General features: G+C 40.3%; 1 protein-coding gene across 4 annotated transcripts in view; it reads left to right on the top strand.

The window, feature by feature from the left end:
* The window catches only part of NRG1 (neuregulin 1), a 438,532-nt gene that overhangs the window by 230,480 nt on the left and 181,409 nt on the right, over positions 1-26,643 (top strand). For 2 of the 4 annotated variants that reach the window (XM_048502956.1, XM_048502955.1), the window contains exons 3-5: positions 10,924-11,051; positions 21,939-21,989; positions 23,612-23,662. In XM_048502956.1, coding sequence (XP_048358913.1) covers positions 10,924-11,051; positions 21,939-21,989; positions 23,612-23,662 — 230 coding nt within the window. The remainder of the gene's footprint in view (positions 1-10,923; positions 11,052-21,938; positions 21,990-23,611; positions 23,663-26,643) is intronic. The other 2 variants (XM_048502953.1, XM_048502954.1) reach the window with 1 other exon arrangement.

The following is a 26,643-nucleotide window of genomic DNA, read 5'->3' as shown; positions in this document are numbered from 1 at the left end:
TGATTTGAAATGCATCAAAATATTCTTGCAGTTTTGGAATACCCCAACCCATATATTTCATTGTCATATAAACTATTTTATTCATTATCCTTGCCCTTTTTTGATTAAACACCCATAATCTAAGCTGTCTGTCCCTCTGTCTTTTTATTGTGAGTTTATGCTGTTAATTTTTATTTATTTTGTTGGTTTCATTTTTATTATTTTACTATTGGCTTTGCTCCGAAAATGAACACAGATTGCCTCGTAAGAGTTTGCTTGACATCATGTAATGTAAATGTTATAAATACATAGGTAACCTCGTGTGGGTCACTGACTCGCTGATGTGATGCCAAATTAAATTCTGAATTTGTTGAATACAAATTCAACAGAGATTAGTCCCATTGAAAATGAATTATAATATCCAAAACACTGTGACATTTTATGAAAAAAACACAACATGAAAATTGGCCAAGAAGAGAAGTGAGTTGGCTGAGACTGTCCTTCTTCCAGTGATGGGCTCTTATGGGTGGTAGGGAAAGAGTGTTCTTTGCCTAAAGGGAAAGAGTTTCAGCCTGGAAGAAAATAGATAGTTTATCATTTTGTTAAAATGATATTGGATTATTTAAAATATCGAAATCTATCCTTATCTCTTTAAACTCAAGGCAACAACATGCTGCGAGGATACCAAAACAATACCACAGAGTACCATAAAACTATACACACATGTGATTAAACATGCAGACAGATCTGCTAATGCAGTTTACCTTCCATCCAGTCCCCTCAGAAATAAAATAATTTTACAGATCTCCCTAAATGCAGCAAGTGAAAGCAACCTCCTTATCCATTCTGGAGAGGTAAAACACAGAAAAAGCTGGTGCCTAAGTTTTTCTCTAAGGTCTGTCCCAAGAGAGGGCACCCTGAAGAGAAGGTTGTCTAGAGTGCTTTGCTGGCATTTGAGAGTATTACCAGGGATGCTGTTTGCTAGGTTTAAGAGGTCCAGACTGTAAAAGGTTTATAGGTAACAAATAACCAACACTTCCAATTGGGACCAGAAGCAAAGAGGTAACTCGTGCCATTGATGCATCACTGAACAGTTGACTCCAGTCTTGTCTTCTGTATTTTATAACTGTTGAAATTTTTGAGAAGTCTTCAAAGGTATCTGACATCCCAGCTTTGTAGACTTCAGACGCAAACCATGACGTATTTTTATGAGTTTTGCCTGACGCTGGATCGAGGGAGATGTGTTTCCCCCCGTTCTCATGCAAATCTTGCTGGTTTTGTTTGGTGTTTTGTGTAGCTGTGAGGAGGAGTGGAGTTTCTCTAGCTTCCCTAGAAAATATAACATCTGGAAAGCTCAAAAAGCATCCAAAATCAAAGAAAGCATTTAACCACTTGGCATTATGCACCCCCCTTTTTGAGTTTTTTTCCAGCTAAATGCCAGAACCTTGAAGGATAAATTATCCCTGCTACATTGTCTTCATCTGTCATTGCCTTAAAGGTAGTGACAGATGAATTGGGAAGAGAATCTCCCAGAGCTAAACCACAAACCTGGCCTGATTGATTGTGACAAAATAATTTTTAAGGGTTTTGTAATGTAGGAACAGTCGACAGAGACTTCTTCACCTGTGGCATATCACCTTGTGAACCCAAAATTAGTTGAACTGTCCCAGAGAGGTAACAAATCCTTTGGAGAAGTCAGGTTGCTTTGAAATTCATATTCAACAAGAATTATTTTGAAGGTGAAACATTGGCTCTCATTTTCTTTTCTGTCTTTGAACCAGTGCTGTTCACTGAGAGCCACTGTGGACTTGTGTAAATTTAGTTCATAACATCTAAGGCAGGTGTGTGCATTTTCTACAATCAGACATCTAACCAAAGAATTTTGGTATTAGGTACTCTGTCTCCAGTGCCCAGTACCATGAATTTGATGCCTAATATCAAGTATCTGAATGTCCCTTTAAAAAAAAAACCAAATTATTTTCAAACTATACTCCAGAGAACTCTGGGTTCTGCTGAAGTCTATCACAGGCCCTTTCCGCACGGGCGGAATACAGCGCCCCGGGGACGGCAAAAACGCCGTCCCCAGGAAGCCGTTCGCACGGGGATGCAGCTGCTTCGCAGCCGCGCCGCCCTCGCTCTGCCTGAGCAGCGCGAAGTCGCCGTTTTCCAACCTCACTTCCCCAGCGAGGTTTTTGGAAAATGGCAGCTCGCACGGCAGCGGCTCCAAGGCGCCTTCCCTCCCCCCATGTCCGGGCAACCTACCTGTCCTGCGGCTTTTGGGAAACTTTCCCAAAAGACAATTTACCCATCACTGTGCATCTTTCTGTGCCATGTTCAGCCTCACTGCGTCACTTGACACACACACACACACCCAATTGGCTATGGTTCCTTCCTCACATGCAGAATAATGAACTTTCAATCCACTTTCAATGCACTTTACCGCTGGATTTGACTGTGTGGAGTAGCAAAATCCACTTGCAAACAATTATGAAAGTGGATTGAAAGTGCATTATTCTGCATGTGTGGAAGGGGCCTATCTCTGGTGTTGGTAGTGTCCTAGATAAACATGGGGTGCACCTTTAGTACTCTCTGCAAGAAACAGAGTCTCCCTGCCAGATTACTAGGGCTTCCTCAGAAGCCAAATTAGCATGAGGAGGGCTCACTGAAGGAAGAACATTAAAAAACCACAAGTTTTAGAGTTAAGTTCAAGCCACTGAAGCTTTCCAAAAAAGCCTCCTTTAAAAACGATGACTGCTCGTACCATTCTGATTGGATCATGTTGCTACACACAACCGAAATAGCAAGCAAAGCAAAGCCTTTATTGGCATACATAGAACAACAATAACAAAACACAGCAAACATAAAAATTTTAAAAAGCAAAAAGGATAACCTCAGATATATACATATTATTACTGGCTCTGAATTATTTCCATAACAAAGCTTGCAACCTCTTCACAAAAAACAGAATCAGAATTGTTCAACAAGAGAAATAATCTAATCGAATCTGTTAACTCAGATTGGAAGAGAGGATGTAGATTGACATATTTAGATCTAATTTTAGCAAATTTAGTGCAATGTAATAGCTGGTGAGCCAATGTTTCAACTACCTTAGAATTACAGCTACACAACCTTTTAGATTTTTCCAGGTTATTAAACCTGCCATGTAGTAAGGCAGATGGCATGACATTGAATCTAGCAATTGTGAAGGCTCTCCTTGAGCAGGGGTTAGTTAGAAAATATAAGTAGTGGGCCATACGACCCTGCTCAAATGGAATTAAAAATTGTGTGGGAGAGCAAGTTCTTTTAACTGCTAGATACAGTTCAGCAAATTCCCAATCTAAGAGATGGTCTTTGAGTAGCTTGTACGCTTCTGAGCAGGAAAGAGAGTAGAGTGATTCGAGAGACAAACCGATAGATACAATTTTATTTTCAATCAGAGAAAACCAGGGGTTAGCCTGTGTATCTGGGAGTATTAAGGACAACCGAACTACTTTATAATTCCACCAAATGCTTGAATCTCTCCTGTGCCTCAGAGCAGCAAAACAGTTTAGTTATTGGGAACCCTGGACACTTTTGCTTGTGTCTGGTTTGAGCCAGAAGCAAAGAAAGAACAGGCTTTTTTTTTTTTTTTGATGTGGGTAACATTTGAAAACTTTGGCCTAGGGAAAAGTAACTGACATTTTTCTGATTTTTAGCTAAGCGGATTCTCCCTTCCCCCTCTTCCATCAGCATTCTGACTGATTAGCATCAACTTTCACCAAGGTGCATTGTGAATTTACAGATTTTCCCCTGTAGCTCTGCATTGCTACATATTTATACTTTTAGAGGCAGCTTTCCCTATCAAGCTCCAGGACTCAGCTTCTCAATCTTGCATCAAAAATTCTCATTAGTGCTGCCCTTGGGTATGAGGGATAGGAGGAGAGCAAGCTACTTTAATTCCATGGTCTAATGAAGGCCTGATGCTAAGCTTTTCAATTTTAAGGGATATTGTCCTATAGCACTGTTGAGCGTGTTCTCCATCTACTACTCTGTGCCGGAATTAGCGTTCTCAGGAGGGGAAGTTTGCTGAACTTCTCAGATTGTATTTAACACTTAGGATCAGGCCATGACAGCACAAATTTGCCCTCACAGAATCCAAGCTCATCAATTTGACAGTCTTAAAGGGCAGTTTCTTTTTATTGCCACCTTGAGCCAAGAGGTATAAATAAATTGGGAGGATAGGGAAGCTGATTACTCTTACGCCCACACATATGCACACATAGACTAATAGCATCTCTATAGGAAAATTCTCTTCAAAATGAAAAATTGAAATCGGTGCATGAATCCCACTTCACAGACCTCATTTCCCAGCTTTGTGACATTGTGTGGTAATTTGCTTAATGCGCTCTTGTTTAGGAGGAGGAACCAATGTCCTCTTCACTTCCCCCTCCCAACAGGATTGTAGGTAAATTTCCTGATACAACTAGAGCTCGGGGTTTCTGTTCCTCAAAAATTCCACTTTCTCATCTTTGCAGTTCTGTGAGTAAAGTGTTCAAATTCAGCCACGCAGTGTGCAGAGTAAAGACTTCCACCTGTTTGCCTTTCTGTTGCCAGAATTCCCCGGTAGCATTTATTTTTATTTTATATTTTATTTATTATATTTTATTTATTTGATTTGATTTTATAGGCCGCCTCATCCCCAAAGGGCTCTTTGATTTATAACCCGCCCTTCCCTGAAGGGCTCAGCATGAGGCAGCACACCTGTTCGGTCCTCTTGCTAGCCATGTTTTGGGTTTCCCGCCATTTTTTAATCAAAGGGGGGTGCTGCATTTTTCTTTGCATCTGGGGAGCGCTCTTTACTTCTGGAGCTATTTTGCTGCTTTGGTGACCAGTACAAAACTGCCACTTTTAGCCCTAAACACGTATTGCACGGACTGGAGGGAATAGGCAAAGGTGCTATGTGAGATTTTCACGTGTCGTTCTCAGATTCATAGTTTGTGAAATCTCCCTAAGGCTGTGTACAGATGAAGAGCTTCTCAAGAATAAGGAGATAATAATAATAATAATAATAATAATAATAATAATAATAATAATAATAATAATAATAATACGCCTTTATTTGGCATAACAATAATCATAACACAATAAAAAACCTGAGATAAAAGGTATACAAATACAAAGGTTTAAGATAGAATATAAATTATTGATTGTGCATCACCTCCAGTAAAAATTGTGCTACCAATTCACAAGTTTCATTGTCAGAATTGTCCAGAAGGAAAGGAAGTCTACCTGATTCTCCCATTTCACTAGGTATCCTAGAAAGAATATTGGAATATTTTGATCTGATTTAACAGATTTAGGGCAGCAAAGCAGTTGATGTGCCAATGTTTCAATTTGTTGTTCACCACAAGAGCATACCCTTTTGCTCATTTCCAAGTTGTTAAATCTACCACGCAATAAAGCGGAGGGGAAAACATTGAAGCGAGCAAGTGTTAGGGCTCTTCTCTGCATTGGATTAGTCAAAAAATACAAATAGGGAGCCATCCTGTTTTGATATAGGGGTATTGAAAGATGTAAGGGTGAACAAGTTTTCATAGCAGCCCTAAATAAATTAATCCATTCGCTTTCCAACAATTTTTGTTTTAACAAGTTGTAGGATTCTGAACTAGATAGCGGGAAAAGCGAGTCGAGAGATATACCAAGTGATTCAATCTTTCTTTCGATCAGAATAAGGAGATAGCAATTGTTGAACTATCACTTCTAAGGGGGGGGGGGGGGGGGTTACGTCACACCATGATTTCTCATAAAGCCCTTCTTGTTGGTATTCATTATTCTCCAAGCTGTTTCCTTGAGAAGGTGAAATTTGCTCTCAGAAAAATAAATCTTCTCTGCCCCGTTATTTCTACAACACCACCTTAATTAAAACATCAGTTTTGCTTTGGGTGGCGTGCTTACTGTTGTATCAAAGTTGGTGTGTCTTTTACGAAGAAACATGATTTCTTCCCCCAGACACACACATATGTACAAAACAAGGTTATTGATTTGTTGACCACTTAAAATCCAAAATTAAGTGTATATGTGGCTACTGTAAACACGTGGTTGATTTAATCCAAACTAATTGTTGAGGGAGTTAGAAAAAAAGCCATTTGAAATCCTTCTAAAAGCTGCAGCCTTAAAAGGCCAAAAGTACTGCTAGGTAAATCCCATGTTCTTATCACCCAACCATCCTTTGTAGCAGAATTCCCTGTATCATTTATTAGTGCTACTGCAACTTCGTGGGACATTGAAACTGTGAAACTGCTGAGGAAGTGTATTGTGCCCTATCACTTTACCCCACAGGCGTAGCTACCATGAGGACATCCGGGGACAAGTGCCCCGGGCGCCACCTTGTGGTGGGCGCAAAAATTGCAGGTTCATTTGTGGCTTTCTGTATTTTTTACTGTATTTTTCAATTTTGGCCTGCAGGGGGTGCAGTTTTTAGGCTAGAGGCACCAAAATTTCTGGCTATCGTCAGGTGACTCTCCTGATGATACCAGCCAAGTTTGGTTCAGGGGGTCCAAAGTTATGGACCCCCAAAGGGGGTGACCCCATCCTCCATTGTTTCCAATGGGAGCTAATAGTAGATGGGCCTATCATTTTGAGGGTCCATAACTTTGGACCCTCTGAATCAAACTTCACTAAACCTAGGTGGTATCATAAGGATAGTCTCCTTCTGATACCACCCAGGTTTGGTGAAGGTTGGTTCAGGGGGTCCAAAGTTATGGACCCCCAAAAGGAGTGCTCCATCCCCCATTGTTTCCAATGGGAGCTAATGGTAGATGGGGCTACCCTTTTGAAGGTCCATAACTTTGGACCCCCTGAACCAAACTTCACGAAACCTGGGTGGTTTCATCAGGAGAGTCTCTTGAAGATAGCCTAAAATTTTGGTACTGTTAGCTTAAACATTGCTCTCCTGACAGGCACCCTCAAATTTCCCCCGGGTTCTCTCTTTAAATCTACCCCTTTGGAGTGGATTTAAAGGGAGAATCTAGGTTCCCTACATTAAAAAAACCATTGAAAGTATTGTTGAAGGCTTTCACAGCCAGATTCAACTGCTTGTTGTGGGTTTTACAGACTGTGTGGCCGTGGTCTGGTAGATCTTGTTCCTAATGTTTAAACAACATTGAAAGTGATGCTGTTTCAAGGTAGATTTCCCACCCATCCACCCCAAACAGCATCATTGTCAATGTTGGTTGTTGTGGGTTTTCTGGGCTGCGTGGCTGTGGTCTGGTAGATCTTGTTCCTAATGTTTCACCTGAATCTGTGGCTGGCTTCAGAGGTGTATCACAGAGAGAAGTCTGTTATAAGAGAAGTCTGGACACAGTGTATAACAGACTTCTCTCTGTGATACACCTCTGAAGATACCAGCCACAGATGCAGGTGAAACATTAGGAACAAGATCTACCAGACCATAGCCACGCAGCCCAGAAAACCCACAACAACCAACATTGACAATGATGCTGTTTGGGGTGGATGGGTGGGAAATCTACCTTGAAACAACATCACTTTCAATGTTGTTTAAACTAGAGAGCCCAAAGTCTCTCTTTAAGGTGGATTTAAAAGGAGAATCTGGGCTCTCTAGTTTAAACAACATTAAAAGTGATGCTGTTTCAGGGTGGATTCCCCCCCTTCAAAAAATAGCATCACTTTCAATGTTGTTTAAACTAGGGAGCCCTGGGTGTGTTCAGATTTGTGTGTTGGGGCATGTTCTATAATGTGATAGTGACTTTAAGATGACCTGGGGCAAAAAAATGTTGTTTGGTCGTGGTGGGGGAAGGACGCTGCCCATATGCCGGGGTGGGGGGCGCAAAACTCAGATTTTGTCCCGGGCTCCATTTTCCCTAGCTACGCCACTGCTTTACCCAGCGTAATAGGCTTCACTTTAATTCTTACTAGCAGGTAAGTATTCTGGGTGACTATTCCAAAAGTGGCCCTCTTAACTGGAAAGCCATCATAACATCTCTTAATGCCAGTTTTTAGCATCCTGTTCTTTCTTTCATCTTTATGCCTGCTATGAATGGCTCTGTCTAAATACTGCATTTGGTTGAAACTCTTTTCAAGCAAAGTGATTAATTTTTAGCTATATATTCTTGGTTACCATAGATTCTGTTTTGATTGCCTGTAACTGCTCGTGATGGAAATAATGATAAGAATTTTCATCCTCAGGTTTTGGTGAGGTTTTTTTTTAGATCATTAGATCATTTTAAAAGAGCCTTTAAGAATGTCATACTACTGGTTCAGATCTCTTTGTGTGCTTTTATATATCCCAAGGTTGACATTTTAGCTTTTAAAAAAAAGAAAAAGAAAAATATTTGTTCCTGAGATAAAGCTTATTCATGTCGCTCATCCTTTCAGGAGAAATTTGAAGGTCAAACCATGGAGAATGGTATTTCCTGAGCTTAACCAATTCTTATACCTACCCTTGAATCTGATATCTGCTCCATTCTTACTCCTATCTCTTATTCCTACTCCAAAATATTTTGCTGGTGAGGAGGCATATGGTACCAGAACCGTACCCTTATTGGTACAGTTGGACTTTGACCCAGGGACACCCATGTTCTATTCTCTGTTTAAGGATGACTTTCACCAAGTGAGATGCCAGAAGCCCATACCCACCTTGTGAATATTAAATGGGATGTTCTGTCATGAGCTTGTTGAAAGCAGGAGATAAATGTATTGACAAGTGTAAACCATGTAGTATAACAGTCTGAAATCTGAACAAACACAATGATTTGAGACCACAGTTTTATAAAGACAAATGTTTTCTCTCTGATACCCCAGTCACTTCAGATTTCTTGTTTCCTTCCTGGAGCAATATCTAGAAGACACATTAGTTTCCACATCTTTGTTTGCTCGGTGCAGTGGTTTTTCCTGTGTGTCATAAAGTAGAAGACTCTATGTGGAGGGTTACCAGTATCCCCAACTGGCTGTTACACTGGATCCTTTGGTTCCTGAATGCCTACGGCACATTTTTGATAGTTTATCTCCCTCAATACTGGTACAAATTGATCCCTTTTCAATGGTAGCATGGGTATAGCCTCTGAGCATTTTTTTTTCAACCCCTGCCTTTGGAGCACTGATTAATCAATCTTTGTCTGATGGCAGCACATATATTGGTATGTGTTTTTGTCAGTTTTATGGGAATCCTTTCTCAGTTTTTACTCCCCGTAGAGCACTTTGAGAAGGATTATATTTTGAAAAGAAAGGATTGCTGCAGATCTTTATGATTTTGTGATGGAACAAGATAGTGAAGGGGGCTATAAGAAAGGATAAGTGTTGGCTTTCAGAGTCATTGAGAGATCAGTCTTGTAGGGGAGTGCTGAATCCATCTGGGTTTGGCGCCTTAGGTGCCTGTTTTTCAAGCTGTTTGGTTTGTGGAAACAGAACTGGCTGAATGGGCACCAAGTATTGGTATTATTCTTTTGGTTCTTTTTCTCATTCATCAAGTATTCATGCTGGGGCATAATGACTTGGACAGCATACAAACAGCTGAAAAGTAACATATGGATTCCAAGCTAGAGCTGGAAGGAGCAGTAGGTCACCAGAAAGAAAGGAAAAGGAGGCACTTATTAGTGCTGAAGAACGTTTAGAAGCGAAAGATCTATAAATCTTCATTGTGGTAATCTCACTAATATTTGCAGAAATTTTCTCTTTAGTTCAGAATTTGGCTATCTGGGAGCCTTAAAATCAGTTTTAACTTTTATAAAGCTTTTTGTTCCTCTTTGATCATTTAGAAGAAACTTTGGAAGCACGTGACTAAACCCTTCTAAAAGCCTCACCTATAGGAGCTTTAAATGTTTTTGAACCTAGCCCATATTCCATTGGCTGGAATATATTCTTTGTTCACGCTGAGTAATGCTTCACGAGAGGGCTTTCCAACATTATTCTAATCACAGTTATTAGGTGTCCCTGGCTGCTTCTACAACTAAGGATGGAGAAAGGAAAAGAAAAGTAGAAGTTTGAAAAGGAGATGATATATCACCTGACCTGCTTTGACCTATTAGTGTAAAGAACTTAGGATGCTTGGGCACTGGTTGGTTCAGTTCAAATCTGGCTCACCTGTCTCAAGCAGGGAACTGATTGTTTGGCAGGTAGTTTATGTTTCTTGCAAGTAGCTCAAACCTATTCACTGAGTTACTTTCTATGCATACTGCCCGTTAATACTCTCCTCCTTACACCTTTTGTTGCCAAACTGCTCTATTATCAGTTGTTTAAATAACAACTAAATATAACAAAAAATACTTAGTCATATATGAACACTTTAATTTTTTTAAGTCTTACTGTTGACTTTTTAATCTGTATTAACGGTTTCTGATCTCTCTGGATCAGCTGAAGATTGCATATATGCCTTTTTGCATGGCCTTATGGGAGCTGTAGTTTTTTACCCACCGGTATATTTAACTACCTGATCAGCCATCTAGGACTCTGTGGGTTTGCAGCTATCAAAAATGGCGCATTCGCCTGCCAAACATGTTGCTGTGAGGCTCTCAGCATCATTCCTTGTTCTGACCCCTCTTGTGACTAGAAACAGAATTCTCCCTGATATCTGTCAGATCACCCTCTCACTGTAAGCCTGAGCAACCTAAGTGATTGGATATCTTTTATTTATTTAGTAATTTTGTAGTGAAATCCACCACTGACATCAGATCACAATGTGCAGATTTTTAAAGAAGAAAGTGACTCCTGTTCAGATAATTCATCTAAAAAATGGAAGTATACTGATTTCTGTGACAGAAAAGTCCAAATTCTTTTCAATTGTCCATTTTTCCTGTTCTTTTAAAATACCTATTTGTTAGTGAGACCACAATAAGGGGTTATTGTATTGGCCTGTTTTCCCTACATTTTGGTATTGCTTAATGAACAAAGTAAAAATGCCATTAGTTTGTAATGTGTGTGTTACAATATTTTGTGTCCTGCTTTCTTTAGGACGTCCTCTGAACTTCGCATTTCTAGAGCTTCACTGGCTGATGCCGGTGAATATACGTGTAAAGCGAGCAACAGATATGGGAATGACAGCACCAAAGCTCGGATTGGTATCATTACCAACACCAATGGTAAGATATGGTTCATTCTTTGACTGGAAATGAAGAATTCTTTCAATGATCATACGAAAAATTACTTGGGGGCACCAAACTAAGTTGTAATGAAAATTCTTGGGCTTACTGCATTATAATTTAATGGGTCTTTAGCATAACTACAGTTTACAGTTAGCATAGCACAAATTTTTTATTTTGGCATTTTTCCCCAAAGGGACCTGAAGTACATACAGAAAATTCCAAAATATAATTACAATTGGCAATTTAAACATCACAGTTTAAGATAGATAATTAAGGAAAGCGTAAACATCCCTGGCTGGTCCTAGTCCGCCAAATTATCAAATGCAGGCTCCAGACAGCAAGCTAGAGATTAAAAGACACAAGACCTTTCGGTTGTATCCTGGACCATGCTCTGGCTAATGATGTTCAAGCAAAGGACAAACTCAACCCAGATGATATCTAGCTTCTGCTGAGAGGATCTTCCCTACTCCCTTCCTTACTAATTTGATGATTCTTGCATTAAGAAGGCTCCCTCTTCCCAAAGGCTTCAGACCAACTTAGTATGTAGTACAGGTGTACACTAATTTATCAGGCTTAATTATGAAGAATATGTATTTTTAAACACTTGATCGTATTGAATGTGTTTGACAAATGAGTAAATAGAACTCCCAAGCCTGTCCACGTGTACTTGTATTTTTTTTCCCAAGTTACAAGGAGGCAGACTGGCGGAGTTGGCGTTGTGAGCCCATATCATCTTCATATGCCTCCTTGGTCTCCAAATCATCTGCTTAACCACAAAACTGTCTTTCAATACACATGATGCTTGTCTGGTCTATGGTTCTGATTAATTGAATGAAGGTTAGGGGGAGCTGAGAATTATATTATCTTGAAGCTTAGATTTGTGATTGTGAGGACCAGATATTGGGACCAAGAACTTTACAAGCTAGGAAGTTTTTATATCAAAACCTTCATTCTACTTTGCTTATCTACTCAGATATATTAATTTCCGTTTATTACATCGGTATGTATAATCTTTATAGAAATACTTTTTTTTTCAATTATGAGGCACCCCCCCCCCCTTATTTGTGTGTAAGAACATATTGTCCCCTAGACTTTATGTGGATGAATTCAGACATGTTACTAGAAATTCCATTTTGTATTAAATCCCAGCAGAAATGTTGCTGTATTAAGATGTTTCTCTTTTAGGATATTAATTTTTGTCCAAATGCACTCAAAGGCTACATAAATGTACCAAGTAGGTGAGGAAAACAAGGCACTAGCATCCTAGTCAGTATAATGATATGTAGTCTTTTGCTGGGGTACGGCATGGAACATTTCATTGGGCCATCATTCTGACTGTTCAATCCAATGCAAAATTAGACTAAGCCTGTTGAAGTCAGTAGACCCCGGCCCCTTCCACACTTGTGGAATAATGCACTTTCAATCCACTTTCACAATTGCAAGTAGATTTTGCTATTCTGCACAGCTGCAAAGTGCACTGAAAGTGGATTGAAAGTCCATTATTCTGCATGTGAGGAAGGGGCCTTAGACTGGAGCAACTCTTTATAGAATAACACTGTATATGTACTTAAGCGGCAGCAGGTATCATTCCGATTAATGGGAAGGGGTATCAGTGTGTGCTCATGTTATATGCAGATCTGTAATTCAGATGTGAAGAATACTTTGTTCCCCTTTCCTGGAATTCTCTGAAGCCCCAAATACATTATTCGCTCCAGCAGTGAAATACCATACCATATATACACATTAAATCATTAGCAGCTGTCTTTCCATATCCCTATTCTGGAATTTTACACCAGTTTATACATTATTAGAGTGACAAGACAAACCAGGCATTATTTTGATATATACTGCTGAAGTGATAGTTATTATTCAGGATGAAATGCAAAAAATGTGAACTACATGGGACAAATGTGAAATACCTGGAAAAAATCACAAAAACTAGCTCTGTTATGGTATTAATTGTTATATTGGATTACTGATTTACAGGTATCAAAATAATGGATTGTGCAGACTGTTCTTTTCCCTTGTAAACTTAGTCAGTTCCCATACATAAAGAAGTTGTTTGCTCATAAATCTGCACAGTTTCTCACTTGGAATAGCTTTACCAGTTACTGGTGATGTCCCAGAGAGTCAAGACTCAGCCAGACATGATAGGTTCAAGTAATGACTCAGATAAATGAGCACATATTTGGGCATGAAGATATTCCTGTACTCCATTCCAGCTAAAAGAGTGAGGAAAGGTTCATAGAATTTGTGTGGGAGCTCATTCCAACGTCTAAAATATATGTTTCAAAATTCCAGCAGAGTTGCTGTTCTGTGTAAATGCCTAAACCCATTTCTCTTGTCATATGCCACCCCATTCACGCTCATAGACACATCTTCTAGAACTGGGGTGGCCAAATTGGGGCTTGGGAGTCCCATGCAGAGGTATCAGGCCAACATACTTCATAGTTTCCTCATCACTCAAGTACATCTCTGTTTCCATGACTTTGCAGCAGCCATTAATGTTGACAACAACACTGTTGGCTGCACAGCATCCAGGATTTCTTCTGTTTTTCATCTTTCCTTCCCCACCTCCCATGGATTGCAGTACCCATTTCATATGGTCGCCACATCTCAAAAAGGATATCGAAGAGATAGAAAAAGTGCAGAGAAGGGCAACGAGGATGATTGAAGGATTGGAGCACCTTCCTTATGAGGAGAGGCTGCAGCGTTTGGGACTCTTTAGTTTGGAGAGGAGACGTCTGAGGGGGGATATGATTGAAGTCTATAAAATTATGCATGGGGTAGAAAATGTTGACAGAGAGAAATTTTTCTCTCTTTCTCACAATACTAGAACCAGGGGGCATTCATTGAAAATGCTGGGGGGAAGAATTAGGACTAATAAAAGGAAACACTTCTTCACGCAACGTGTGATTGGTGTTTGGAATATGCTGCCACAGGAGGTGGTGATGGCCACTAACCTGGATAGCTTTAAAAAGGGCTTGGACAGATTTATGGAGGAGAAGTCGATCTATGGCTACCAATCTTGATCCTCCTTGAGCTCAGATTGCATATGCCTTAGCAGACCAGGTGCTCAGGAGCAGCAGCAGCAGCTGCAGGCCATTGCTTTCACATCCTGCATGTGAGCTCCCAAAGGCACCTGGTGGGCCCCTGCGAGTAGCAGAATGCTGGACTAGATGGACTCTGGTCTGATCCAGCAGGCTAGTTCTTATGTTCTTATGTTCTTATGATGGTATATCAGATTCCATGAGCTCCTAAAATTATCTTCTTGTTATTTAAAAGGTGTGATTGTCAATAGAGGTATAGAACTTGATTGAGTGTTTATGATCACTGTTTAATTGAGGATTGGAGCATGTTGGAAGAAATTGATTCAGCCAAAATTGTAAAACATCTCTTCTAACTCAGCTATTATATTTTAATAGAAGACAGAGAAATGCAAACAATTAGTGATATAATTTCACTGAAGGATGCAGTGTGGTTATCCTGAAATACATTTACAAATAACATTCTGCCTTATATATTTTAATACATTGTAAGTTTTCTTTTGTCTTTATTCTGTTATTATTACTGGTTTTGTAAACTCTACTTTTTTCAGTTAAAGAAACAAAAGAATCCCAAACAAATTCCGTTGAATTTGTCAGTTCATCTTGGTAATTGTAGGTAATTGAGTGTGGCTGTCCAGTTCTGAATACTTTTGAAAGTTTCAGAATAATTGGGAAATATGCTAATCTACCTCAAATATAAATGCAGATATTTCAAGGTGGGCCTGTATTATTTTACTAATCTTCTTGTCTAAGCATAAAAACCTTCGTTATCTTAAGGAAAACACTTTGATTACAAGTTGCAGGGGAAAAAAATCAGTGTGTTCGTAACATTGGTTAAGCACTCCATCTTAAGAACAAATGCACTGTGGGTACATATCTGAAAAGAACCTATGCTTCTGCCACACAATGAATTATGTGGCTGTAACTTGTTCAGTCTTCTCCTAATAATTACCCAGATGAGTTGGAGGACTGTCTTGGTACTGTGAATGTGGGGAAAACTTGATATTGTGATACTATGAGTGGATTGAACTAGTTATCCCCCAGGAATAGTTTCAGCCATAATTGAAAACCTTTCATAGTGAATCAATTGATGAAAGACTTCCAGTAGCCATTGTAGCAGTAGAATTTACAATTTAGGAATTTTATAATGTTAAGAAATGAGTAGGTTAAGGGTTTATCCAATATCACACGACTGGGTTTTTCTTCAGCAAAGCTAAGGGTAAAAGTTCTTCATAGTGAAGTTGTTCTAAACCACTCGCATTCAATAGTTGTAGTAGGAATATTAGAGCCGTGACTCAGTCCCTGGCAGAATTTGCTTTTTAATAAATTTTTATACTTTATTTTTCTTAACCATGTCATCTATTAAAGTCATGTTTTGAAAATGTGGAGATCTTTTTCACTAGTCTGATATTTCCTGTCCAGTTTTTTTAGAGAATATGGTTTCTTTCACCTTGTCCTCTAGACGTGAAAAGCTGAGATTTTGCAATTAGCATCTCTAGGGGGTACAGGGGGATCTGGAGCCCTAGGCACCACTTCTGGGGAGCACACTTCCCAGGAGTGCAGTTGAAGATCAGCAAGCAGGGCTCACCCTACATGTGCAGATTGCAGACGAGGCCAGTCCGGCTTACCCTGCTCCCATCTCCATGTGAAGGTCAGGTGTGCCACACCCGATTTCCACATGGATGTGGGAGCAGCAAGGGCCTGTTTGAGCCCAACGTAGACTGGGCTTGGACTGCAGCTTAGAGCTGTATCCAAGCCTAGCCTCAGCCAAGCTCATACAGAAGTCTGCTGCTCTTGACTGTTGACTCTGCCCTTCCCCCAGCTCTGACTGGAGGCGGAGCTTGGGGCTGAGCCAGCATTATAGCACTGTAGGCTCCAGAGCAGCCAGGCCCTGCTACTCCCCGCTGCATGTGTAGTTCGGGCATGGGGCCATCCTTTCACCCAACATGTGGAGAGGAGGTAGGGTGAGCTGATTTGCCCTGTTCATTCCCCTCCCTCCACACAGTTCCACACTCGCCCTCCATGTGAAGGGGAGTGGACTCAGCAAACCAGCTTGCGCCATTCACAGTCTCCATCTGCAGATTGTGAATGGGGGCAAGACCCACTTGCTGGTCTTCAGCCTGCTTGCTGATGGGGTTGGGACACAACTGAGGGGGGGGGACCATTTTAGGTAGATATGCCCCCATTTACAGTGCTTCTTGTGTTCAGAAACAAGAAAGGAAACAGTTGTACAGGGTTTTCATACTAAGAGCACAGGTGTGAAACATTCATTGGCCACATGTTAACATACATTTGAAAGTAGTTTTTTCTTTGCTATTCACTCCTCTTTCTGTATCAGTTAAACTGTTTTGTTTTGTTTTGTTTTCTCTTCTCTTTCTTTGTAAACACTAGTAATGCTTATGCTGGTCTTACTATCAGCTAAAGTTTGCTTCTAGGAAATTTCATTACTTTTAGTGAGGAATTTTGTGTTGTGGTTGCCTTAATGGAGGTGAAAAAAAACCCATAAATTTTTCATCTGGGTCACCTTGAAAATAGGTTCTATAATAATTTAAAATCCAATCAAAGCAGTACATAGAAATATTTAAAGCCACTTTTATTTGGTGTTTTTAGTGGTCCTATTTTCTCTGTTCTTAACATTACAAGAGCTTTTCCTGCATGCTTGTTATAAAGAATTTTATTTTGCTATTCAGCCCTCCTTAGGCGAGAGTAATTGAGGTCAGAATGGCTGCATGAAGTTCTTTAGGAGGGTGGGAATATAAATAGCAAACTCTGGGGTTTGGGCACATTATGCTAATTGCCTTTCCAAACTAATTTGTCGCTTTTTTCCCCTCTACAAAAGATTCTTGCACCTTTGTGGTATATGGGCTTTGTCATATTTTAAGGATCTTATTAAACATTAATGAAGGGCACTGATAACATTTTGTGTAAATTAAGAACAACATTTTCAGATACATGTGCCAAACATAATAAATCAGTATCTATATTTAGGCTTGTTTATAAAAGATTTCATTTCTTGAGGTTCTGAGCTTTTGTAATTCCCAGTTCCCTCAACTTTTTGACTTTTGGTATGAATCAGAAATACATGATTCTCTTTCCTAACATTTATTTTTCTTTGTACTCTGTGTGGTGTAAGAATTAATAGAGATGCATGGATATTGTCCCAATGTGTAATTATGTATGTACATTTTTTTCTCAGGGGAGTCGTGCTGGATTCAGTCAAATGTTTGCTGCTTTACCTTCTCCAATTTTTAAAATTTGAAGATGTTTTAATCACTGAAGTTAATTTAGAGACAATTTTAAATGTTAGGCAAGGTGTTGCAGGTCTGATGAATAGGAGCTGTGAATTGATATTATGGCTCTGGATTCACAATTTCAGTTCTTTGCTATCCCTCCATTTACAAATATTGGATAAATGTTAACAAGTAGATATAGAACTATTGCAGTGGTGTTCTGTTCCCCAAGCAAACTAAAAATCAGGTGTCTTGCACTTGGCCAGAACAGAGTGTAAGGCCCACAGACAAATAAGTAACAATTCAAAAATGGTTTAACAATATTAAAAGTTTAGGATTCTGATTCCTCCCATGAAGTCTGTCTAATAAAATAATACTTGTGCTGCTGGAAGCATCTGGAGATTGTTTGAAGAACTTGCAGACATTAACTCTTTCCTTAACTGCTTCTGAGGAAGTCTGTGCTGCTTGTACTGCTTCTGAGATCTCCTGGTGTCCTCTACTTGGACTCTGTTTCCTTGCAATTCTGTTGAAACCGGATTACTTAAAATATCATGGATCTTTTATACCTTAAATGTCTGAGATATTGCTGTCTCCAGCCTTCTCCAGACACCTGAACTAAAAGCAGACTGTAAAACAGAAACTGCTAACCAATAAGAATGCTATAGTGTATAGTGCTTTGCCTCTAGAGGGCTTCTTAAAGGGGACAGACTCTAACTAAAATTCCCTCCCACAGAATGCTGTACAAAAGGCAACTAAACCCATTCTGACTAAGGGTACAACTGAGGCTTAAATAAGAAAAATAGTGTGGGTGTCTCTGGGGGCATGACAAGTGGCTTGTACAAAATCATGGTGTCAAGTACGAAATTTATCATGGATGGTATAAGGCAGCCATTAGGTTTCGTCAAATAGCAAATCCTCAATAAGCTATTATTAATTTGTATTTATGTAAGTATTTTTAGCATGTCCCTCAGCCAAAATGCTGGTTCCTGGATTAGTTAACAATATGACTTTAACAAATCCCAGTAAAAATATCAAATTTACAGAAACATTAAAACAGCAGAAGATTAAAACAAAACAAAGCAGTGGATATTAAATCTACACCTCAGTGTTATCATCTCAAAGATGCAGGAACCCCACATAATTGGTGGGTGGGAGGAAAAGGAAAAATTGCTCTCCTAAAGGCCCAAGAAAATAAATACATCTTTAGTGGTAAGTGCCATCAAATCACAGCTGGAGGGCAGGAGGAGGTGCTGGGGGGAAGGGCCTTGCTGGCCTGCGGGGGACCCGGGGGGGAGGGAAGATGGGGAAGGCTTTTCCAGGCCTTGGAGCAACTGCTCCGCAGCCTGGCACCAGCCAGTGGGCATTCAGGACACACAGGGCTTGGATCCCTGTGCGTCCTGCACAGTAATTGGCTAAGAGTTCTTTGTCATTTTGTTCAAACCCTTAGTCAATTATGTATTGTTAGACTTTACAGTTTCCCACCCCTTAATTTGTTTGCAAATTTTTCCTTTTGGATTGAACTGTTGCCAGAAATTGTATATTTCACCAACCTTGTTGTTTAGAAACATATAGGCTACGGCTAATGAGCTGAGAAAAATCAGAGGTTCTGTTGGGGTGAAGTAGCTACCCATTTAGCTCCATTGAACTCATTACATGACTCTTAGCTGAGTTCCGTGAACTTGGCCTTCTCCGTTGATTCCATAGCTATCACTTCAAGTATGAATTATTAACATTGTAAATTAAAGCCTCATGTCTCTTAATTTTTGGTTTTAAAAATTTTTTGCATTCCCAACTGTTATAAAGCAAGGATTGTTTGGGTTTGCTGTGCTGAGCGGTTCTGAGGTCAAAAACTGACTTAATATGACTAGATATTGTATGCCTGCTTAACATGTGTTAAGTGATTGGACAGCTTTTCCCCCTCAAGACTAATGTGACGAAGTTACTAAATAATTCTAACTTTCCGAGCAGTTGTTACAGCAACCTCACTATCGATCATTCATCATCCAGTATGGAAGCTTGGTTTAAAAACAAAAGCAAAAAAAACTTGGCTATTTGAGGACCTGAACAGACCACAATTTGATCCAGGAGACATGCCTGCTGAGTTTCCTGTGTGAGCGAAGAACTTTTCTGTCTCATAACCAGTGAAGTCAGTGCATAAGAACAAAGGATTAAATTTAAGATGCAGCCAGTGGCTGAATCTTTCAAAGGATTTGTTGGGCTACAGAGACCATCTTTGGTCTCTGTTTTCTCATTTTCTCATGAAATTCCACTCAGCATTTTACCTGAGAAGGGGGAAGATGCATGGGCAAAGATTTCCCATTTCCTACACTGAACTTTGCAGTGTTTTTCATTTGAAAAGAGATAGTGGATCTCCAAGTCTTATTCCTTCCAGTCTGAGAATCTGTAGAAGGCAACTGTATCTCTTCCAGAAATCTTGTTGCCATCTGTCTTTGGCAAGCACTGGAGCAAACATTACAATTCCTCAAGCAACTTCTTCCTGTTTTCTGTTTATCTGGGTTCCTGTTTTCCTTTGATGAAGCCAAAATCTTATCTTTGTTGGAACAGTGCCTTTTGCACCAGCTGCAAAGTGAACTGATAATTATAATCGACAGTGGTTCCTAACTTAAGAATATACATGACCTTTAACTTGCATTTGAGCACTTTGGATTCTGTGGCGCTGATAGTACAGCTCAGTGATCTTTGCAGTAGCCCATAATTTAGATGATATTATCTTGAATAATGCTGCCCAGTGACTTTGTAGATGAGTGTTGAGTTGAGGGCTTCCATTCTGCTACCTCTTAATTCCTGTACTGAATACTCTTAATCACTTTGTTGTAGTCGTACCAACATTGCTTGGTAGTGACTGCCTACTTTTTTTCTGAATTGTTTTAAAATAATATATCTGCAAGCAAGATTCCTCATCTGCATCTAGGATGCATTGGATTTAATGAAACCACCTCCACTGTTGCATCTCTTTATATGGAGTCTTAAGAAACCATTATGAAATTGCTCCCCTCCCACCGATACCATTTCCAGGTGGAACATTGTTCCCTAAGAGGGAAAAGAAATATTGTTTCGGAACTGTCTAATTGATTACAGGTACTTTCATTCCTCCCTGTCGTGATTTTAAAAAGACTGTTTGGGCAGCTCAGTTGCAAAACTTTGTATCTTTAAAAACTGAGAAAATTCACATTGCCAGGTTCTTCAACCTCACCTCACCTGGGCTTTTTATTTTACACTGCCCAAAATGGTGTTCAAGAAAACTGGATGTCATGTTTTGTCAGTGCAAAGAAGGTGAAAACCAGAGAAGTGTCCTAAGGAAGCCTTAACATTTATGCAAGAAACTTTGCTACAATTAAGAACTGGGAGGGGAAGGGATTAAATTTGTGGAATCGAGTAAAAATATACACGGTTGGTTAAACATGCACTGAAAATATTTTATAAAATGCAAAGAAGGCGGCATCTTTTTGATTCTTTGTCTAAAAGGGGTTCCCTGGGGTGAGGAGGGAAATCATCGTATTTGCTTTCTCATGTCCTGCATCTTTTCCCAGCAAAACTCCATGTGAACTTACAAGCAAACTCACACTCAACTTGAGAACGGAAAACAAGAGTTCTACACTTGTCTAGGAACTCTGAAAAGTGTACGTTGGATAAAAGTCAACAAACATTCTGTGTGAACAATTGGTGGCTTCCTGTGGCATGGAAAATTCAGTGGTTTGAAAGAGCTTTGGAAGGCCCAAGGAACGGATTATCATCTGCATAGCTGTCTTGTTCTAACAGTCTTATTATCGTCACCTCTTCAAGTGTTTGAGGCTTCTTATTCTTGTTCTCATAATTCCATGTCAGAGTGATCACGAGACGTCCTGTAATGAGACGGTCCAGGTGTTTTCTCATATTCTGTGCCGAAGTGCATAAGAGAGCTATGATGTTGACACATGCACATCTTTATACACACCACAAAAATTCTCAATGAAGTCCCGTGGAGAGAAATGAACTGAAAGGCTATCCTTTGACCCAGATAAATAAAAGTTATTTTGTGAGACGAACAATCCCAGCCTTCTCTCAAGAATGCGGTATTACTTACAGCAGGAGACTCTGCCAAGACACTCCATGTACTACATGGTGGTGTGCGTTCAGCTCATGGATTAATTGAAGTTTTTGTGCATCCTGATATGGCACTAATAGTAGTTTCTTCTCTGAAAACAGACACCAAGAGCGGTGTTTTTTTCCTGATCGTTATTTCTGCTGAATCATTCACTGGAGCCCAGTTTGCTGAAGCACACAATGTTTACTTGTGTGAAATGTAATATTAATCCTGCCCCAGATGTTACCCGATATTATTCTGTAAAGGAAATGGCGGGCTCGTAGAAACAGGAATCTCGCTCACCCAAGAGGAACTGGTCCTTTCTTCAACCAATGGCTGCCAAACATTTCACTTTTCTGGTGAAACAAGGTTCTTCCAAACATTTGAGGCCAGTTATAGCGATTATCTCTGCTGATTTGTATTAGATGTTGGGATTACATCCTTCAAAACAAGTTTTTTTGCACACTTGGCAACGGGATGGCACCACCAGGTAAATACTGCTGATTCTTGTTTTGTTTTGCAGAACCCACCAACACAATACCAGTCTTGACAAAAGGAACAAACACATCTTCACGTAAGTCAAATTAAATGGTTTGTCCAGCTAATTCTTTACACTCAGGTCTTCACTCCATTCTTTCTCTCCAGTTTGCCTGTCGCTAGAGCTTCAGCATGTGGAAGGGGTGGGGGAGAAATGTAACCATCTGATTTCCTGGAAATCTAAACCCTCACTTTTTAAAAAGCAATAAATGAACTCTCAACTGGAGTTTTAGAGACTCCCTCAACTTTAAATTTGGCCTTAAGTTAGGGGTGGTCAACCTATGGTGCTCCAGATGTTCATGGATTACAATTCCCAGCAGCCCCTGCCATTGGCCATGCTGTCAGGGGCTGATGGGAATTGTAGTCCATTAACATTTGGAGCACGATAGGTTGGCCACCCCTGCCTAAAGTGATCCACTTCAACAACCTGTCAGGTGTGTGGGAGCTCTAAAGGATGCTGTTTACAAGTCCATCCTTTATTCTTCTTTAATTATTTTCTGCTTGGCCCAGCATGTAGATGCATCTGATTTCCTCTGCAATTGCATGTATCCTCTTGTAGCATGACAATGCTAGATTTCCGTGTTTTAATCTAGAGTTAAAACACATCCTAGTTGATGCTCTTCTGCTTGTCGAGTTTTATGGCCACCCTGGGCCCTTCACAAGAGTATTGTGCATTGTTTTAAATGATAGCAGGCCAAAACAATTTGAAGCGTCTCCTTACAGTGCTTCTCCCAGGCAGGTTTCACAGAACATCTACAAGGAGGCCCTATTCATATTCTCTGTGAATTGCCCCTTACGCAGTCACAGAATGGTAATCTGCCCTCCTTCAGGTCTTGTGTGCTCAGACTGCTTGCCTCTGCTTGGCCCTGCTCATTTGTCAGCTTCGTAGCAATCAAAAGCAGATGATGCATCACTTGAATGGAATTGCCTGCATTTGATCAAAAAAAGGGGGCTACGTCATCTGCTTTACAATTATCTTCAGCCCGCTGCTTGATAAAGCTTCTTGGCATGCAATTGGTCTTGCATCAATGTAAGGGGATCTTCAACCTTCCTTTAAACTGGTCTTTAAACTATTGCTGTTTGGAAGAGTAACAGAAGTGACCATTTCAGATCCCCAAAGAACTCTGAACTTCTGTCCTTGTTCTCCTTATTTCGGTTAGTTTGCCGATTCATACAGTCTCTCGCAATCTGCATCATTCCGTACCTCTCACTTTCCAAGCTCCTCCAAGTTGCTTCAGGTCACTGAAAACATCTTGATGCTGCACCTGACCGCCATGTTTCTTCACTTAAATTTGCTTTTCTGTTTAGCACTCGCTTCTTCCCCTGGATATTGCCCAACTTAGTTGCCTCTTATTGACACCTGGTCTTTTTAGAGCGATCTAAACTTTTTTCTCATGGACCATGGAGTCTTCCCATTCCATTTCTGGCCGATCCGTTAGAAACAGCTGAAAATGTCTTCACAAGCTCTGCCCGTAATTGCAGCAGAGTTTTTCCGCACAGCTTGCCTAAGGCACTGTGTTTTTACTTAGAAGTTTCTTGCTTTCCAGAGATTTTTCCTTTTATCAAAAAAAAATCATCTTCCTTTCCTGGGAAGACTAACTTCAGGCTAAAGCACTGCTTACAGATCCCCATTACCATCTTACCTTCTATATATTGCAGAGCCTATAGAGAAGATAGCTGCCTCCACAGAAGAAATTAATGCATCTTCCTGTAAGTACATCACAATGAGCACTCTTTGTGAATTCATGGTATACATTCTTTCCAGCTCAGTAACATACACAATCTGTATTTTGATTGCCAGGGATGCAACATATTTATTGATTTAGTTGTTTGGTTGGCAGATTTTAAGAGCTGGGCTGAAGTGTCCAGCTATGGTGGAGAAAGGCAGAACCCTTGCATTCAAGTCAGGAGAGGAGTCCTGGTCTGTCTCCTCCCTCTTGTCTACCAGGTCCCAATGCTGGTTCTTCATGGGCTAAGACCTCATCCATCTCTTGGTATTCTCCCATGCCCCAGCCACGCTCCTCAGAAAGCCTTCTCCTGTTGGTATCCTCTCTTAGGACTGTTCATATGACAACAACTAGGTCATGGGCTTTTTCCATAGCGTGATTGAGATGACCTTAAAGGTTGCTCCTCCACTCATTACGTTCGGGGAGGCCAGTGTGACAGAAGGCATTTGGCGAAAGGTAAACTGGTTTTTGGCAGATTTGGCAGTGTTTTTAATTCTGTGCATTTTCAGTTTTAATATCGGACGGTGAGATTGGTGTCCTTGCAGCTGGGTATTGTGTAGTTAGCTGCCTTGAGCTAAGAGCTAAGATGCAATATGAATGCTTTAAACAAATCTCAGTAGGGATGGCTGGAGTTCTACAAGACAGCTGCATTTTGCTTTGCCACAACTCTGGAATAGATCAGAGAAGGTGGAATGGCTTATGATATTCACCATGGAGCATCACAAAGAGGTTTGTGCTCTCTGTTGGGAGTTTCATGCGCGTCCATGGCGCACTTGCATGCCACATCCCGTGAGAAAAGGTCTCTAACCCAATGAAAGTATCGGTACTCTGTATTATTAACCTATCAGAATGTAAGGCTGGGATCTTCCACAGCTGCCCATCTACTCTGATATTTGTTTTACATTTGAATGTCCTCCAATGCAATGAGAGTAAGTGTTTTTAACAGTTTCTGACTCCACTGAATGCCCTACCCCTAACCAGAAAATGCTACTGGAATATGCCGGGGTGTAGCACCTCAAGCCTGAGGCTTCTGACCGAGAGAGGAACAGCAGAGTTTTACCATCTCTTTCCATGATGGGAGTCATAGGCGTGCAAGGCAGATTTTTAGTGCAGCCCAGAAATGTCCCCAAACCAAATGTCTCGGCACACACAAATAATTAGTTACCCACTCTCGGGAACCGGTGAGAACCGGCTGGATCCCACCTCTGACCCTTCCCCTTACTTGCTTATTCAAGCAGAACCTGTTTGCTTTCTTTGAAGGGGTGAGCAGGGCTCCCTACACAAAATTCCATAATTGCCTATGTGATATATCAGAGGGGTTCTGGGACTGTAGAATTGTATCACGCTTTAGATGGTGACAGCCTGAAAGAATGTTTTGGATGGCTATCATCACCTGCTGAGGCAACCCTGTGAATAATACAATAATTCTGAACAGATTTGGAGTGATGCATCATGCTAACCTTGGGAGCCATCTTTCCCTTGCAACCATAATTGTTTAATTATCTTTCTTATAGTGTGGTAGCACAGACTGAGTTCTCCGCACTAGATGTACGGTTGACTTGATCCATGGTGACAGCTCCCATGTTCTGTAAAGCCTGTAGTGCAAAAGTACAGGTGAACTATTTATAGATGCCCTTAACTCACATTCAGTACCCTTTTGAAGAGGGATTACATTTAATTTGTCCCAAATGACAGGAACTTGATGGCAGTAGAACTGAGAAGGAAACAGTTAACTCAACTGAGACATAAGATTTCAGTTTAGACAGTCCTTGTAGGTATTAGCCCAGCGACTTTCAACCCTTGTCACAGGATTTTGTTGTAAAAGTCACAGAAAAAATGTTTTTAAAACATTTTTATTGAAAATAAAAAGACTAAAAAGGGAAAAGATAAGAAACGGAGAGAAAGACTACTGAGGGGAAAAAAGAAAGAAAAGGGGAAGGAGGTGGGGCGGCTTTTTTCCGAGAGCATCTCACTCACGCTGCAGGTTCTAGATTTTTTTCGGAACTGGCTGATCTGAATCCAGACCTCTTTAGTCCACCTGTCAAATTTTAAGGTGCCCAGTGTCTGAGGTGGAAAGAGCTAAGGAAAACTAACACTTGCTCTGCTGCCAGCAAAATAGCCCCTATCAACAACGTGTAGGCTGGGAGCACTCGTAGGCTCAACCAGAGTGAAACACTATTCCACCGGAATCAGAAAATGATTTAAAACATTCTTGGGGTTAGGGGAAATGTAAAAGTGAAGTGTAAATGAGTCCATCAACTGCCTTATAAAGGGATGATGAATGTGTTGAATTCAAGCATCACTCTCCTAATGCAAGACATGTACATTTTAGAATTGATGGGAGGTCAAAATCTGTACTTATGAGCAGAGTTGGAATACTACCAATTTAAAAAGGCTAAGCAAGGTGAAATCCCTAAATCCTTCCTATGCATAATTATCTTGATAAAAATCTCCAAGATTTCAGCATAGTTTCCTTCCGTGTAAGCCTGGTTACGAACACTGTGCCTCCTTATAATGTTGGAAAGAAAAGAACACGCTATCTACTTTTTCACAATATTTGTACAATGTGTATTCGCCACCATATTGTCTAAAAAAACATTTTCCCCTTTTATACAAAATTGGGAGATTATTTTACCTCTTTTTTGAAGCATTTGTGTTAATGGTACTTGTCTGTTTCCAGACTCGTTATAAGGTTTTTTGATTTTAACCTCTGCAGCCAATTATGATTCATGACACAAATGCTTAAGTTACTACCTCTGCCAATATATGCCTACCCTCCAGTAAAGCTTCTCTCAACAGTATCTCCCTGTTTGTTTATTTACTTTATTTACTTTCTCTCCAATGGGGATCCAAAGAAACTTACACCACTCTCTTCTCCATTTTCTAATTGCAAGAACCCTGTGTAGTAGGTTAAGCTTAGAGTATGAAACTGGCCAAAGATCTCTCAGTAAGCGTCCATGGGAG

Source organism: Sphaerodactylus townsendi, linkage group LG07, assembly GCF_021028975.2.
Source record: "Sphaerodactylus townsendi isolate TG3544 linkage group LG07, MPM_Stown_v2.3, whole genome shotgun sequence".
Taxonomy (NCBI): domain Eukaryota; kingdom Metazoa; phylum Chordata; class Lepidosauria; order Squamata; family Sphaerodactylidae; genus Sphaerodactylus; species Sphaerodactylus townsendi.
This window is presented reverse-complemented; position numbering and strand designations above follow the sequence as displayed.